Genomic DNA, 18,728 nt, shown 5'->3' with positions numbered 1-18,728 from the left:
GAGTGAGTGCCGTGGCGTCAGCCTAGCTCACAGCAACCTCAAACTCCTGGACTTAAGCGATCCTACTGCCTCAGCTTCCCGAGTAGCTGGGACTACAGGCATGCGCCACCATGCCCGGCTAATTTTTTGTATATATATATATTTTAGTTGTCCATATAATTTCTTTCTATTTTTAGTAGAGACAGGGTCTCACTCTTGCTCAGGCTGGTCTCGAACTCCTGACCTCGAGCGATCCACCCGCCTGGGCCTCCCAGAGTGCTAGGATTACAGGCGTGAGCCACCGCGCCTGGCCAACTTGAGGGAATTATTAAGGAAACTTCCTTAGTATCGCCAGTGATCCAGACATCCAGACATCCAGATACAAGATGGTCATCAAACTCCAGGAAGATTCATAGCAAACAGGACATCTCCAAGACACATAGTAATCAACCTGGCCAAAGTCAAAATGAAAGACAAAATTCTACACACAGCTAGACATAAACAACAACTGACCTACAAGGGAAAACCCATCAGGATAACAGCAGACTTCTCAGTGGAAACCTTATAAGCCAGAAGGGAGTGGGCCCCCATCTTTAATTTTAAATAGAACAATTGCCAGGCTAGAATTCTGTATCCTGCAAAACTGTTTCACATTTGATGGAGAAATTAAGTCTTTCCCAGACAAGCAAACATTGAGGACATTTGTCATAACTAGACCTGCCCTGCATGAAGTACTCAGATCTGCATTATAACAGGTCAGCACAATAGACACCAACCAGTGTAAAATCACCCAAAAGCTAAAGGTCAAAGCCCAGATACCACAGTGGCTCAAGAGGTAAAACAAAGCAATAAAGTTCTATTCAAGGCCGGGCGCGGTGGCTCACGCCTGTAATCCTAGCACTCTGGGAGGCCAAGGTGGGCAGATCGTTTGAGCTCAGGAGTTCGAGACCAGCCTGAGCAAGAGTGAGACCCCATCTCTACAAAAAACAGAAAGAAATGATCTGGACAGCTAAAATTATATATGTAGAAAAAAATTAGCTGGGCATGGTGGCGCATGCTTGTACTCTCAGCTACTCGGGAGGCTGAGGCAGAAGGATTGCTTGAGCCCAGGAGTTTGAGGTTGCTGTGAGCTAGGCTGACGCCATGGCACTCTAGCCCGGGGAACAGAGTGAGACTCTGTCTCAAAAAAAAAAAAAAAAAAAGTTCTATTCAATAGGATAAACAGAAATCCATCATACCTATCAGTCCTTTTAATAAATGTGAATGGCTTGAACTCCCCAATGAAGAGACATAGGCTGGCTGAATGGATAAAAAAAATACAAACCAAGTATCTGCTGTCTCCAGGAAACGCATCTAGCCCATAAGGACTCATTCAGACTCAAGGTGAAAGGATGGAAAACAATATTCCACGCAAATGGAAGCCAAAAGAAAGCTGGTATAGCCATTCTTGTATCAGATAGCATAGAGTTCAAATCGACAAAAGTAAAGAAAGACAAAGATGGTTATTATATAATGGTGAAGGGAATAATTCAACAAGAAGGCATAACAATCCTAAATATTTATGCACCTAACATAGGTGCACCCAGATTCATAAGGCAAACCCTACTTGATCTAAACAAAATGATAAACAGCAGCATCATAATAGCTAGGGATTTCAACACCCCACTGACAGAATGGGACAGGTCCTCCAAGCAGAAAATAAACAAAGAAACAATGGACTTAAACAGGACTCTAGAACAAATAGGCCTAATAGACATTTACAAAACATTCTACCCCAAACTACTGAATATATGTTTTCATCAGCTCACGGAACATTCTCTAAGATTGATCAGATCCTAGGCCACAAAACATGTCTCAGCAAATTAAAAAAAATAAAAATTATACCATGTATCTTCTCAGACTACAGTGGAGTAAAATTAGAAATCAATTCCAATGGAAACAGTCAACTCTACACAAAGTCATGGAAATTAAACAACCTACTGCTGAACAATTATTGGTCAAGGAGGAAATTAAGATGGAACTCAAAAGATTCTTCAAGCTAAATGACAAAAGGGACATAAGTTACCAAAATCTGTGGGATTCTGCAAAAGCAGTCCCTAAGAGGAAAATTCATAGCCTTAAATGCCTACATCCAAAAGACAGAAAGATCGCAAATCAACAATCTAATGAATTGTCTCAAGAAATTGGAAAAGGAAAAGCAAATCAATCCCAAACCCAGCAGAAGAAAAGAAATAACTAAGGTCAGAGCAGAACTAAATGAAATCTATTCCAAAAGAATTATACAAAAGATTAATAAAACAAAAAGTTGGTTCTTTGAAAAGATAAACAAAATCAACAGGCCTCTCACTAGATAAACCAGAAACAGAAAAGAAAGGACCCTAATAAGCTCAATCAGAAATGAAAAAGGACGTATTACAATTGATACCCTGGAAATACAAAATACCACCTCTGAATTCTGTAAAAATCTCTATGCACATAAACTTCAAAACATTGAGGAAATGGGCAAATTCTTGGAAACACACAACCTCCCTAGGCTCAATCAGGAAGAAACAGAACTCCTGAACAGACCAACGCCAAGTAATGAAATTGAAGCTGCAATAAAAAATTTTCCAACAAAAAAAAACCCCGGACCAGATTTTACCAGCCAAATTTTACCAGACCTACAAAGAAGAACTAGTACCTGTACTGTAGAAATTATCGCATAACATTGTGAAGGAGGGAATCCTCCCCAACTCATTCTACGAAGCCAATATCACCTTGATACCAAAGCCAGGAAAGGACACACACAAAAAAGAACACTACAGAGCAATATCTCTTATGAATATAGATGCAAAAATTCTCAATAAAATCCTAGCAAACTGAATTCAGCTACACATCAAAAAATAATCTACCACGACCAGGTGGGCTTTATCCCAGAGATGCAAGGATGGTTCAACATACGCAAATCTATAAATGTGATTCACCACATAAATAAAAACAAAAACAAAGACCATATGATCCTCTCAATAGATGCAGAAAAAGCATGTGACAAAATTCAGCACCCTTTTATGATAAGAACTCTTAAGAAAATAGGCATAGATGGAACATACCTCAAAATTATAAAAGCCATGTATGACAAACCCATAGTCAATATCATACTGAACAGGGAAAAATTGAGGGCATTCCCACTTAGAACTGGAACCAGACAAGGTTGCCCACTGTCACTACTTCTATTTAACATAGTGCTGGAAGTCCTAACCAGAGCAATCAGGCAAGAAAAGGAAATCAAGGCTATCCAAATGGGGAAAGAAGAGATCAAACTATCGCTTTTTCCTGATGATATGATCTTATATCTAAAAAACCCCAAAGATTCTGCCAAGAGACTCCTAGAATTGATAAACAAATTTAGCAAAGTCTCAGGTTACAAAATCAATGTACACAAATCAGTAGTATTCCTATACAACAACCATCATCAAGCTGAGAATCAAATAAAAGACTCAATACCTTTCATAACAGCAACAACAAAAAAATAAAATACCTAGGAATATATTTAACTGAGGAGGTGAAAGACCTCTAAAGGGAGAACTATGAATCACTGAGGAAGGAAATCATAGAGGATGTAAACAAGTGGAAAAACATATCATGCTCATTGATTGGCAGAATCAACATTGTTAAAATGTCTACAATACCCAAAGTGATTTACAGATGCAATGCAATCCCCATTAAAATAACATCATTTTTCACAGATCTAGAAAAAATAATTCTATGCTTCACATGGAACCAGAAAAGACCTCGAATAGCCAAAGCAACCTTAAGCAAAAAGAACAAATTGGGAGGCATCAATTTACCAGACTTGAAGCTATACTATGAGGCATAGTAAACAAAACACCATGGTACTGGCACAAAAACAGAGACATAGACCAATGGATCAGAAGAGAGAACCCCGATATAAAATCATTCTCATCTTACCATCTGATCTTTGACAAAGCAGACAAAAACATACACTGGGGAAAATAATCCTTATTCAATAAACAGTGCTGGGAAAATTGGATAGTCATGTATAAGGATAGTGGAAAATTGGATAGTCATGTTTAAGACTGAAACAGGATCTGCATCTCTGACCACTCACAAAAATTAATTCATAATGGATAACAGACTTAAAACATGAAACTATAAAAATTCTAGAAGAAAATGTTGGAAAAACTCTTATAGATATCAGCCTAGGCAAAGAATTTATGAGGAAGACCCCAAAAGCAATCATAGCAACAACAAAAATAAATAAATGAGACATGATCGAATTAAATAGTTTCCGCACAGACAAGGAAACAATCAATAGAGCGAATAGGCAACCTACAGAATGGGAGAAAATATTTGCAAACTATACATCTGATAAAGGGCTGATAACCAGAATCTACAAAGAACTCAAGCAAATCAGCAAGAAAAAAATTAAACAACTCCATTAAAAAGTGGGCAAAAGACATAAACAGAAACTTTTCAAAAGAAGATAGACTCGGCCGGGCGCGGTGGCTCACGCCTGTAATCCTAGGACTCTGGGAGGCCGAGGCGGGTGGATCGCTAGAGGTCAGGAGTTCGAGACCAGCCTGAGCAAGAGCGAGACCCCGTCTCTACTAAAAATCGAAAGACATTATATGGACAACTAAAAATCTATATATAGAAAAAATTAGCCGGGCATGGTGGCGCATGCCTGTAGTCCCAGCTACTCGGGAGGCTGAGGCAGTAGGATCACTTAAGCCGAGGAGTCTGAGGTTGCTGTGAGCTAAGCTGACGCCACAGCACTCACTCTAGCCTGGGCAACAAAGTGAGACTCTGTCTCAACAAAAAAAAAAAAAGAAGAAGATAGACTAATGCCCAAGAAACATTTGAAAAAATGCTCAATGTCTCTAATAATCAGGAGAATGCAAATCAAAACCACAATGAGATATCACCTAAGTCCAGTGAGAATGGCTTTTATCAAAAAGTCCCAAAACAACAGATGCTAGCGTGGATGTGGAAAGGAACATTTATATACTGTTGGTAGGATCGTAAACTAGTACAACCTCTATGGAAAGTAATGTGGAGATACTTCAAAGAACTAAAAGTAGACCTACCATTTGATCCAGCAATCCCACTACTGGGTATCTAACCAAAGGGAAAAAAGTCATTTTATCAAAAAGATACTTGCACCTGAATGTTTATTGCAGCAAAATCCACAATCGCAAAGATGTGGAATCAACCCAAAAGGCCATCAATACATGAGTGAATTAATAAAATATGGTATGCGTATACCATGGAGTACTACTTAGCCATAAGAAAAAATGGTGAACTAATACATTTGTAACAACCTGCAAGGAACTGGAGACCATTCTTCTAAGTCAAGTGTTGTAAGAATGGAAAAACAAACATCATATGTACTCACTATTAAATTGGAACTAATTGATCAACACTTATGCACACACATGGAAGTAAAACTCAATGGAAATCAAGCATGTGGGAAGGGGTAGGAGGGGATGGATAAATTCACATCTAATCAGTACAGTGCACACTATCTGGGTGATGGGCACACTTATAACTTTGACTCAAACTGTACAAAGGCAATTTATGTAACCAAAACATTTTTACCCCTGTAATATTCTGAAATAAATTTTGAAATTAAAAAAAGTAAGGTATTAAAGTCTCCTACTATAATTATATTACTGTCAATTTCTCCTTTCAGATCTATCAATATTTGCTTCATGTCATTTATATGCCCTATTGTTGAGTGTATATATATTTAACAACAAAAAAAAAATCTGTGCGATAATAAAAGGAATGATATAACAAAATTTTATTACTTATATTAAAATAATTCAAACTGGCCAGGCACAATGGCTCACATCTGTAATCCCAGGACTTTGGGAGGGTCACTTTAGGCTAGGAGTTTCAATACAGCCTGGGCCAGGCATGGTGGTGTGCACCTGTAGTCCTAGCTACTCAGGAGGACTGCTTGAGCCCAGGAGTTTGGGGTTACAGTGAGCTATGATCAGGCCCCTGCACTCCAGCCTGGGCAACACAGCAAAATCCTGTTTAAAAAAAAAAAAAAATCAAACTGCATTGACCCTAGATTTCTAAATCGCTAACAATTACTAAACTGTTCAGTTCAATTCCACAAACACTTTTGACTGCTCAATATGGGCAAGGCACTGTGGTAGGCACTGTTGCAAATACTATGATTTAGAGATGTTGTCAGAAAGTAAATTCTCTGACATAATGCAAAAAGCACATTTGGAAGGTAGCATCTATCAATTGAGGTTTAAAAATTATAATTTCTTGGCATCTGTAAATCAGAGCTACGTGTTGGAAAGGAAATACTATTTTGAATTATTCTAGAATAAGGGTTTTTATAAGAAAGGGCTGTTTTTCATTTCCTCAAGTTTTATGGGAAAGTAGAAAAAAGTAAAGCATTGAACCTAAAGACCCTGAATTTTAGGAAATGGAGCATTACATCCTGAGATGCTCACCTTTCCACAGAGAATTCCAGAAAACCAAGATAAGAAAAAAAGGCAACAACTCACAGCTCTAACTCATGGCTTTGCCAAAGAAAGACATAAGACATAAGACCTACTGGTTGTGAATCCTTGTTTCACAGCTACACATATTAAGTACCCACAGACTTATTATTAAATAATTCCAAGTTCTAAATATTCAGTGCAATATTATATAACACTGTTTTTCTTTTTTTTTTTTTTTTTTTTTTTTTGAGACAGAGTCTCACTCTGTTGCCCAGGCTAGAGTGAGTGCCGTGGCATCAGCCTAGCTCACAGCAACCTCAAACTCCTGAGCTCAAGCGATCCTCCTGTCTCAGCCTCCCGAGTAGCTGGGACTACAGGCATGCGCCACCATGCCCGGCTAATTTTTTCTATATATATTTTTAGCTGTCCATATAATTTCTTTCTATTTTTAGTAGAGATGGGGTCTCACTCTTGCTCAGGCTGGTCTCGAACTCCTGAGCTCAAACGATCCGCCCACCTCGGCCTCCCAGAGTGCTAGGATTACAGGCGTGAGCCACCGCGCCCGGCCATAACACTGTTTTTCTCCCAATAAATCTAGGCTCTGTACATACAATAACTTATTGCTTTTTGTACCTGTAAGGTATTATAATCTCTTGTGAAGGGGACCATCAGCTCCCAAAGTGATGAAAAAACCACCAGTGCTGTAAATTCAAGCTTGTAATTTGTGGCCATGTGCTCAAACAGCATTGTCAAACCATGGGCTGCTAGGTGTTTACGCTGGTATTCCTCAGACCCCTCGATAGACACAGGTCGGGTCATGGAAAGAGATACGTCCATTACCACCACTGTCGGCATGATGAAAATGATCCCAGTGTTCCCACTCAGAATGCAAACAGGCAGCTAAAAATAGAGAAATGCTGTGGAAAGTAAATAAGGTCTTACATGTCATAGAGAGAAAAAAAATATTTTTCACCATAATTTTAACCAATTTCCCAGAAATGAGTGGAGCCAAACCCCATTTAAGTTGAGGTAAGGGCAAATCTGTAGAGAATTCAGTGAGAGGAAAGCAAGAAGCTTAGTTCACTATGAGAACTGCTTAGTAGCACATTCAGGTATCCCTTAACTTTCATACAAATAACTTTTACACAACTTAATATAATAAACATTTCTACATCACCTCTCCAACACTTAATTTACTGAAGAACATTTCTAGTTGTCCTATGATGATACTATTTGACAGTCAGACATTCTTTTTTGGTACCATCACTATCTTAGTATCAACAGTATTATAATGCTAGTATTTATTTTGTTGCTTGGTGCTCTTGTTTTATTAAAATGAATGCAAAATATAAAAATGAAAGGGCTAGTAAAGTCATAATCCAAATTAGACAAAGCTGGAAATCATTAAGCATAACAAAAGCAACACACTGTTAGTCTCAGTAGTATTCACTATACATAAACTGGCTAATGGTGCTTTAACTGTGAAGGAAAAAAATAAAATTAAAGAATATGTATATGAAGTTGGAATTATCTCATGAAATTGTGTAGAAAAGTAGAAATGTAGAAATAGAGGAAATGAAGAGTTCTTTAAAATTATGGATTGAGAATTAGCATGAAAAGAAAACATTTCTGTGTTCAGACACAAAGACATGCTTATGAGGATACAGCTTGCTACTCTAATATTAAGCAAACTGTAGTCTATCGACACAATGAAATATCATATAGCTATAAATAACATATGCAGATACTAGAAATATTTATGTGAGGTATTAGTAACTGAGAAAAGCATTTCATAGGACTGTATATATGTACTTCTTAAAACTTCATAAAAATCATATGTATATATACAATTAGAGAAGACTCTAGGTGGATATAAACAGGTTAGAAAGTTAATGCTCACTAATTTCATTTTTAGAATTTATTTCAAAACATTTAACAGTGACCAGACTGTTTGTTTTACTATAGTGCCTAACTGCAAATGCGTGATATCTCAAAATTCCATTGTAAGTAGGCTGTTGGGAACTCAGAACATGTTGGTTTATGGAAACAATGTTATAAATTGGGGTTAAGAGAGCAAGACTATCTCAAAAAACATTAATAAAGTTAAACCAGAGAAAAAAATTACTTTTCCAGACTCCTTAGAATTCCAAAATGTTTAACCATTTTAATAGAAAAAATTAAAATGTGTATGCCTCTTCTCTGTCTCATTAAACAGTATGTGCCAAACATAATTCACCCTCTTATGATGACTTCACATCACCACTCTAAACACCAATACTTCTCAGCATACTACTGCCCTGATGATTCACTTTATACTAGCATTTCCCCAAGTGTCCGAGTGTGTGCTGCAGAACACTGTTCTGGAGCGATGCTTTAAGAAAAATGAGTTTGGGCCTATTAAAGATTCTGAGAAATTCTACAGCAAAGAATCTAGTTTAAGTTACTAACCCTGTTTTTCCCATTTAACTCTTCTCTATATAATTAGTGTTAAGGTCCCATGGAACAAGTATTGTATAAGAACATACATGGAAACACTACCTTATACTCAATCCAGACTGTTGTGCTCTGTTTTGGTGCCTCTTCTTTATAATTAATTGTCAGACCATCACCTTGCATTCCACCTTTTCAGTAATCCTCTGTAATCATTCTCCCTTTTTCTGATTCACTGCTTCTTGGCTGCTGTGGGCTGGAAAACCAGGTAATCAAGCTTGTTAAAATTCAAAGGACCAGGCTCTGTGAGCCTGTGGGTTTCTTTTACAGTAAAACACACGAAATTAGGTGTATCAACTTGATACTATTTTGTCTACTCAGTATTTCTTATATCATTTCTGGGTCTTGGCTGTGTTCAAGAAGTGAGGTCCTATACAATACTGGTTCAACTACACTACAGTAGACCACAACATAAGCTCACCATAACATAAGCTCACTAAGAGCAGGGACCATATCACATTTTGCCCACCAATCTCTCCTCAGAACTTACCACAGTAACTGCTGCATAGAAGGTACTCAACAAATATTTGATAAGAACTAATGCACCACCTCTAGTCACCAGATATATTAATTCTTTAGCAAAATACATGATAAATTTTAACTGTGGACACTAGAAACACGTTTCCTCCTCATTCGCGCAGAGATACTGGGGACTCCTACACCTCTGGGCAGGTATAGCATTAACCTAGCTCAAGCCTGGTTGTCCCATTCATAGAGGCCGTTATGTTTTTTAAAAGTTGGGGATCATGAGGAGGACTGTCCTCACCTCTTAGGAAAATGGGAAACAGTTTACATAGACTTAGATAAGGTACAGAAAAGCACTTTTGGCCCATGAAATGTGCTGTAACACAGGAATGGGTGACACAGCTGGCAGTCTTGCCATCTCTGACAGACTCTGGAACTGGTTCTTTCTCCTGACGCGTTTGTGTCCACTCCCAAATGCACCTCCTTAACAATGGCAAAGTTGTGGGAAAACAATTTAGTACTCAGGTTGTAGGCATAGGAGTAAAAGAGGGAACCGAATGTTCCTGAAAGGTGGTTCACTCAAGCAGGCTAGGCCTGATTAAAAAAAAAAAAAAAAAGAAAAATCCGTGCCCACCACAGTTTAGCAATTTTGTGAGAACACTATTCCTCACCTGGGTTGGTTCTGACCCTCAAGTCTCCCACCCTCACACCTTTCCCATATGTACTGTTTACATACAACGGTTCGGACAACTAGGGGTCTTCTTTTTCAAGAACAGTGTAGTCCTGAGAATAGATACTAGCCACCTGATTTGGCCTTAAATGCCATGTCTCCATCAGCTACACATTTATAATTCTTCCCTGAAGGTGATAGTTAACTCATTTATAAAGAATTGATTCTCAGAAGTTTTGCTCTCGAAGCGTGACTCCACTTGAATTTCTAGGAGCCCCCCCGTTCATGTTAGGGTCCTCACCTCCCTTCGGCTTTCCTGTCAGCCCGACTTCCCTTGCTCTGATGCGTCCCTCCGGAGTTCTCGGATACAATTTCATCTCTAAACGTCCAGCCTGGAAATACAGAATGCCTGCATTTGGATCGCATCAGGGGGATGTATTTTTACCTTAAAAATCAGTCAAAATCATATTCAGAACTGGAAGTCTCTTAAGGGAAGAGGAGATAGAGAGGGCCAGGGCAGGGGACAAAATCGTGCAGTTTATGCGGAGCAGGAAACCCGAGCCACAGAGCGAAGAGAGGCCGGGAGCAGAGCCCCGGAACTAGCACTTCAGAGAGGGCACGGGGCGACCCCCGGGGCAGCGGGAAGGCCAGGCACTGGTCCTGCGTCGTTCTTCACCCCTAACTCCTTCACCTGTAGCCCCAACAAGCAACGAGAGGCAGCCCCGAGCCCCCAGGCATTCCCCACTCACCCCGCGCCCATCGCCGCCACAGTCCGTCCTCAAAAGCTTTCCGGCCGCGCGCCACAGCCGGAACTATAGGGCCGCACGACGAAAGGGAACCCGGCGTCTGCACTCCGCACCGGGCTGGGCGGGGCGTCGAGGACCGCGGAGGGCAGGGCTAAGGCTCGGCACCAGGGACGCTAGAGGGCGCGTCCTCTTCAGAGCCGCTCTCCGCGGTGGCCAATCCGCGACCCTTCTCCTCCGCACAAATCCCCAACTCCGCTGAGCCCGGGCTGGGTCTGCCGTTGCCGCCCTTCTTCCCTGCACTACGCTCTAGCTCTCGCCGTACTCGGGCTCCTGTCCCCCTCCCCCCCATTGACGCAGGGGCCTCACCTGGCCCAGGAACTCTGTGACCCCTTCACACTCACCTGGGCCTGTCAGTGCATCAGCCTAACCCTTGCTGAGGCCCGTCTTTCCCGTCACTTTTCAGACCCCTCACTCACATCCTCTGAACCAGTTGACAGAATCCGCTTCTTACTCCTTTAAACTACAATTCCTGTCTGAGGAGAGCTCCTACTAAGCACTCCGGGGTGTGGGTGTGTGCGTATACATATATATGTATACTATAAGATATAGGGTTGTTTTTTGTTCTGTTTTGTTTCTTTTAGAGACGGGGTCTCACTCTGTTGCCGCAGGCTGGAGTGCACTGGCGCAATCAGAGCTCACTGTAACCTCGAACTCCTGGCGATCCTCCGGAGTAGCTGATACTCCAAATGCACCACAACGCCTGGCTAATATTAAATATTTTTTTGTGTTGTTTGTAGAAACAGGGTCTCACTATGTTGCCCAGACTGGTTTCGAAATTCTGGCCTCAAGTGATGCTCCCACTCCAGCCTCCTAAGGTCCTGGGATTACAGGTATGAGCGCGCCTGGCCTATTCTGTTTATTTTTCTTAGTTGACCTGAGCCCAATTTATGTCAAGACTTGGCCTTTTGGTGTTCTCAGCCAAGATGCTCACTTTATCCCCCCATCCCCTCTTTGAAGGAAGCAGAGGGAGGGTTCAGTTAGTTCCCTCGACACTGGGCAAGGTGCATTGCTGAGGGATTTATGCTCAGGTTTTCTTGTAAGGCACCATGAACCCTTCCCTGCCTCTCTGGCCACCTGGTGTCCCCATTGTAGCCTGTGCCTCAGTAAGGTCCTTGAGAAGGCAAGAGGTAGCTTTCTTTCTAACCACGCAGGGATCCAAGGAATACCAGCTAGAGGTAGGCTTGAAGGGATGCCAGCAGGCCCCTGGGTAGTTGTAGTTCAAAGAACAATGCAGTCCACTTAGGTTACAAGTGGGTACAGAAAGGCCTCTAGAAGATCTTAGGCATTTGCCACTTTTTCTTCTAGCTAGTGGGATGGGGCGAGATAGGGGGTGGGACAAGGAAGGAGGATGCTTTGAAATGAACCAAGTCTGTCTCTCTTCTCACAGCTTGTTCTGTGGGAGAGTGTGGGGCCAGTTGCTTGCAGTTCTTTCCTGTCTCCTCTTTATATCAGAAGTGGCAGAGAGAGAGAGACACGTCAGTCCCTGGGAATATTCTTGCCAGCATCTGGGCTCAGGGGCCTGCAGACTGCTTTATTTGCTTCAAAACTTCTTTCTCCAACCTGGCTGGTCCCACCGTCTCAAGACCTTGTTATGCACTGGGCTATAGGTAAGTAAGGCTGCAGCCTGATTACTTAGTCATAATTTCTCATCTTCCCTTATTGGGAAGGATGTGGCCAAGAATGTGTGGGCAAGGGAGTTATCTAGTTACCCTTAATGTGGCAATGACTCAGCCATTGGGTTACTGTTCTTTTGGGAGTTCCCACTCAGTTCCACAGTATGATTCATTATTGCACCCAGTCCTAAAGCTTAAGTTTATTAGTTTGCTGATGGGTGATCAGATCTGGTGACCTAGTCCTTCTGAATAACAGGCTTTTGGGAAACTGGGAAAGCAAAAGATCAATTTATTAAATTGACAATAAAAGGTAGAACTACCAAGAGAACCATGTCACTCAGGCCGACTGATGTGTTTGGGGTTTTATCCTCCTTAGTGAAATCCCATTAAAAATGAGAAAGTTATCCAGTGAATATAAAATCAGAGAGCATCAGCACAAAGGGTTAGAAGGTCTAAAAGGAGATGTTTTTCAAGCCACAGCTGGCTGATAAATTTCTTTTCCCCACTCAAGAGACCCTCAGCATTTGCATGTTTACACACACATTAAGGGAAATCAATAAATGGCTTCCTTTTCATAATCTCTCCTCTATTTTTTCCTGCCTTGAAACAGTGGATAGCTATCACAGAAGCTTTGAAAGACAAAGTATTTGGCCCCAGTCTGACAGAGTAAAGGTTAATGACAAAAATACCAACCATTTGCAGGGGTTAGATACTGGGGCTCAAAGAGATGTCCAGATATATAATTCTCCTAGGACATGTGTTGAAAATGCAGATTCCCAGGCCCTGCTGACTAACTTGGAATTTCATAGCTTGGTGCCTGAGAATCTCTATGGTTAAGTTTCCAAGATGATTTTTATCTACAGAGAGGAAAGGTAAAGAGTAAATAAAGAAAAGGCAAGAAGGAGTGGGGAAGCAGTGGGCCCACGTCCCTTTTCCTTTCTTCCTTCCCTTCCTCCTCTGCACCCTCACTTCCCTACTCTCGTGCTATCTTTTACCCTGCATCTTCCTCCCTGCCCCTCCTAGGCCTGACCCTGTCCACTTCCAAATCATACTTTTTTTTTTTTTTTTTTGAGACAGAGTCTCACTCTGTTGCCCAGGCTAGAGTGCCATGGCATCAGCCTCGCTCACAGCAACCTCAAACTCCTGGGCTCAAGCAACCCCTCTGCCTCAGCTTCCCGAGTAGCTGGGACTACAGGCATGCGCCACCATGCCCGGCTAATTTTTTTCTACATATTTTTAGTTGTCCAGCTAATTTCTTTTTATTTTAAGTAGAGACGGGAGTCTCGCTCTTGCTCAGACTGGTCTCGAACTCCTGAGCACAAACGATCCTCCTGCCTCAGCCTCCCAGAGTGCTAGGATTGCAGGTGTGAGCCACCACGCCCGGCCCAAATCATGCTTCTGATTTCTACTATTTTCACCAAAGCAGAAGTCCAAAGAAACCATAGATAGGACCCTCTCTCTTCTGAAAAAAATTTGTTATGGAAATCTTCAAACATAGACAAAGACAGGGGGATTAACATAATAAATCTCCATGTGCCCTTCACCCAATTTCTACTGTCAACTCAATCTTCATCTTGTTTTACTTATACCCCTACCCACTTCTCCCCAACATATTATTTTTATGCATATCCCAGATAGCATAACATTTTATCCATAAATATTTCTATATGTATCTCTGAAAGAAGTTTAAAAAACATAATTACAATGCGATTATCAAATTTAAAATAATTAACAATAAATTCCTAATGTCACTATCTAGTCAGCTTTCAAATATCCAGTTTTATCATAAATATCATAAATTTTACTTTTTTACACTTAGGTTGTTTGAATCAGGATCCAAGTGAGATCCAGACATTGCAATCTGTTGATATATCTCAAAAGTTTCTTTTAATACGGAGGCTTCTCCTTCCCTATTTCTTTTCCTTTGCAACGTATTTGACGAAGAAACTATGGCCTCTTTTAAAAAATTGCTCTCAATCCTCTTTCAGTCTTTTTCAGAACATTTGAGAAAACCACAAAGCTTCTCTCTATTTTAAATAATGAAAAGACTTGCAGAACAAAGAAAAGCTTTCACACATTTCCAATTCCAATTAACTTTGCCTCTGCTCTGTAAATAGGATGAGACTTATCCACTGCTGGATCTCCAGGGTCTAGCATGTGATGCTGGATTTGCATTTGCAGAAAGAAGATAGGAGGGAAGGGAGAGAGGTTGTTAGGAAAAAAAGTCAAAGGGGAAGCACAGAAAATTTGGTAGATACTACATTTCTCTAAGGAAGTAAAACTGAACTTCTTTATTCAGGATAAACTCTCCTTAAAAGGTGTTATAAAGTCTGAATTTCTAAAGGCCCCTCACGATCTGGTGCCTACCTATCTTGCCAGGCTCATCACTCACCCCCTTAAAACCTTGGTAGCATATTTCATTGAAAAAGCAGATAAAGCAAAATGAAACAAAAATTATTTTTTAATTATGAAAGTAATTTGTGTCTATGAGAAAAATTCAAAGTTTCAAAATAAAGTGAAAAATAAGCATTTCCTTTCCTACAGGTAACGATATATATCTCCCTGCCTCAAGTGTGGTTCCAGCCACTGGCTCGGAGTGGTGAAATACCAGAGAGTTTGTTTGTTTTTGTTCATTCTCTGTCTATTGGTGACAGAAGTACAGCCATTTTTACATATGCTGTGCAAAATCGTCGCTACATATGTATGTGTATATGTGTGTATACATATTTTATATATGTACTACATAAATATAACATTATATATAATGCTTTCTCACTAAATGCAACAATGTTATATATATAGTTCTGCACCTTGCCTTTATTATTATTGATTTACTAATATATTCTTGGCATATATATCTTTCATTCCTTTTACCTGCTGTATACAATTGACAATTGGAAAGATGTGCCAGATTTATGTAACCAGTTCTCTATTGACATTGAGATATATTTCAGTTTTTGCTATTACAAGCAAGGCTGGAGTGGGCCTTGTAGACTATTGTAGGGGCTTTTATTCCAACTGAGGTGGGAAGCCACTGGAAAGTTTGGCATACAGGAGGGACATTATCTGATTTACAGTTTAACAAGGTCACTTAGGCTGCTGTACCCAGTTTACACTCCCTCACCAGTATCGGGACTGGATATTATTTACATTTCTTAGTCCTTGTCAATTTATAGGCAAAAATAAAAAGGTATCTTGTTATGCCTCAATCATCATTTCCTCTACAAAAAATAAAAAAATTATCCAGGCATGGTGGTGTGCACCTGTAGTCCCAGCTACTCAGGAGGTTGAGGCAGGAGGATCGCTTGAGCCCAGGAGTCTGAGGTTGAGTGAGCTATGATGACACCACTGCACTCTAGCCTGGGCAACAGAGTGAGACCTTGTCTCAAAAATAAATAAATAAATAAATAAACAAAAGCCCTCTGATGTCACCTGTCTGACCTTTTCTCTAGATCCCAGGTCCCACCAGATAGGTACCCGACAGTGAGGATGAAAACCTGTTTCTGAGCTGGACTCAACCCGAAGTGCCACCACCTATGTCTCCCTGCCTCAGGTATGGTTCCAGCCATGAGACTTTCGAGTGGACATTTTCCACTCCCTCCATGTGTGGCCCAGGTGCCCCATCTCTGAGCATCTTCCTCACTGGAATAGACTTTTTCAGTCTGTCAACAAATATATTTATTTATTGAATACATTTATTGAGTGCCAGGCACTGTTCTGGGCTCTGAGGATTCAGTGGTGACTAAGACAGGCAAGGTCTATCTTCTTGGAGCTCACTTGCTCATAAGAAATGCAAACATTAATCAGGTGATTGCACTGATCAATACCCAGTAGAGTGTGGTAACAATGGAATGCATGGGGGACCTGCTGTCCCTTCTAACACAGTCTGACTGTGATTTCCAAAAGCAAGACAATAACAACAACAGTACTAGGCACTGTTAATATGTTTTATGTATTAATTTACTTAATCCTCACAACAACTCTGTCAAGCAGGTAATGCCATTTTACACGATGAGAGGTTTACAGCCACTGAGAAGTTAAATAACTTGTCCAAACTCACGTGGGTCGTATAGATGATGCTTCCATTCTTAGCTGAGCAGCCAACTTTTCTACAGCCTGTGTCACAATCCCAAGAGAATAAGACAGAAGGAAGTGCATTCACTCCCAGCAAGTAGGATTTAGGTTAGACACTAGGAAGAACTCCTTGGCAACATTTATGAACGTATGAGAGAAAGAAATCACTTTTCTTGGAATTTACTTCTCTCCTGAATTTTGTATACTACATAAATAACATTGTAAAACCAGAGGGATTATTCCAGAAAAAAACCCACTCATAATTCCACTTTGTGAATTGTGTTCCTTTTTTCATCTTTCTGGGCCAGACTGAGACTGTGTTAAACAGTTGGTGTGAGAAGGAAAGGAATTAGATCTGCCTCTGCTCACAGCAGCAAAAAGGAAAAGACATGTAACTAGCAGAGCTCAGCCCCTGTCCCCAGGCTTCCAACATCCAGAATGATTGCAAGACACCCAGAGATGAGGCCAGCCCTTCCACAGGGGATAGGCACTGCTGTGGGCTTCAGCAGAGAGAGCCAGTTCCCATCCTATTATTCCAGGCCCCTCAGGGCGAAGTGGGGTAGAGGGGAGGCAGTGAGGGATTCCCTGCTATTTCAGATGAAAGTAACCCAAAGCAGCATGCCATCCACATACCCTGGAGGAAACAGGAAAGGGAGGAGAGTAAATATCAGGCAGAGTCAGAATGATTGAAATGGCTTCCAGGTCATCACTGGGTAGGATCATGAGGCCCCAGCTACCTTATGCCATTCCCACTTTGATCAGCTCCAAGTCAGGGGCTAAAGGTGCAGGAGGCTCAGGGTGCCAGCTCCTCAGGCACCTTGGGACGTCCCAGCCTGCTCTGGGGAGTTCCATTAGAGCCTTCTGCCCCAAGGATTTCCATTAGGCCTAATAAAATGTATTTCATGTATGAAATGCTTTGAAGTTTGCATAATATTTTCTCCAGGATCCCTGTTTTTTGTTTTGATTCTCACATTGACCTTACAGATAGGTAGAACAGGTATCATTAGTCTCACATTTACATTTAGATTACATTTGGAATCACTCAGTAGCAAGTATAGCCTTGGGCTAACTGAGGTCTTCTGATCTCTTAAGCCCCAGGCACTTTCTCTTGGTTTCCTCAGAGCGCCTTCTGAATCTTTCCCAAACTTTCCACCACCTGAGCATGGAAACCCTGCACCACTTCTCATTCCCATAGTTCAGAAAGTTTGAGAATCACCCCCAGGTCCCCTGTTGACTCTGAGGGCCCATGGCAAACCCATCTGTGTCCCTGGTTGAAAGCCCACCCCCTCAGGCTTGGTCAGAGGCACTGGGACCAAGAACTTGTACAATGCCCTGATAAGCTTCTTAGAGGAGGCGGGTATTAGCTGGGATCGGATATTCTTCCCCTGAGATGCCCTTCACACATGCCCTGCCTTGAATTAGGATTCCATAAGGGCACTGGGGGCAGGAGAATGGGGTGTTCCCTGCTGTCCAGCTTCAGACCCACTCTTTGAGACCCTGGATTCTGACAAGTTCCCAGAACTGAGGAGACACCCAGATGTCGAGGTTTGAAGGTAAATGATGTGATTAGGTAGGTGGAATCAGCTGGGGTGCCAGCTCAGCCCTGTTACATAACACGGCACGCCAGAAAGAGAGAGAGTGTCTGAAGTTTCTGTAGGAGATACAAGTGGGCTTGCTACAAAATGCTGAGTTCATGACAAGGGACAGCATGGAGGCAGGGAGATAGTGGATAGAAAATTATAGAAATCAGGACCAAAAAGGAAGTGTATTTATTCCTACTTCTCCTTTTGCTTGTTCCTCTTCTGCTTTTTAAGACAATTGCATTTGCATCTCTAATTAGTGTGGTGTGCTAGAAAGAATGGGAGATTAGGCGGTTCATCTACTCGGCTACTCACCAGCTGTGTGATGTTAAGCAAGTCACATCTCCTCTCTGGACCTCAGTGTCTTCATGTCTCACATGAGGAGTTGGTTATACCAGACAGAGTCTACGGGTTACTCAGACCACTTCTAATACATTACTATTATATAGAAAACCAATCAAGTCTAGTTATTGTTTGTAATAATCTGTGGACATTGATTAGATATTTAAGAAATATATGCTTGGGCTGGGCCTCAATGCCCTTCTTTATAAAAGGAAGATTCTTTGAGGGCCTTCCGTATTCTT

The 18,728-nt window shown here is 41.2% G+C and overlaps 1 protein-coding gene across 10 annotated transcripts in view; it reads right to left on the bottom strand.

Annotated features, from left to right (window-relative positions):
* The window catches only part of INTS14 (integrator complex subunit 14), a 33,375-nt gene extending 22,527 nt beyond the window's left edge, over positions 1 to 10,848 (bottom strand). For 2 of the 10 annotated variants that reach the window (XM_069458736.1, XM_069458755.1), the window contains exons 1-2: positions 10,821 to 10,848; positions 7,080 to 7,363 (exon numbers count right to left, since the gene is read on the bottom strand). In XM_069458736.1, coding sequence (XP_069314837.1) covers positions 7,080 to 7,301 — 222 coding nt within the window. In that variant the 5' untranslated portion in view covers positions 7,302 to 7,363; positions 10,821 to 10,848. Of the gene's footprint in view, positions 1 to 7,079; positions 7,364 to 8,984; positions 9,129 to 10,372 lie in introns of those variants that run through there. The other 8 variants (XM_069458718.1, XM_069458727.1, XM_069458773.1 and 5 more) reach the window with 8 other exon arrangements.
* Positions 10,849 to 18,728: the final 7,880 nt, after the last annotated feature.

Source organism: Eulemur rufifrons, chromosome 2, assembly GCF_041146395.1.
Source record: "Eulemur rufifrons isolate Redbay chromosome 2, OSU_ERuf_1, whole genome shotgun sequence".
NCBI lineage: Eukaryota > Metazoa > Chordata > Mammalia > Primates > Lemuridae > Eulemur > Eulemur rufifrons.
This window is presented reverse-complemented; position numbering and strand designations above follow the sequence as displayed.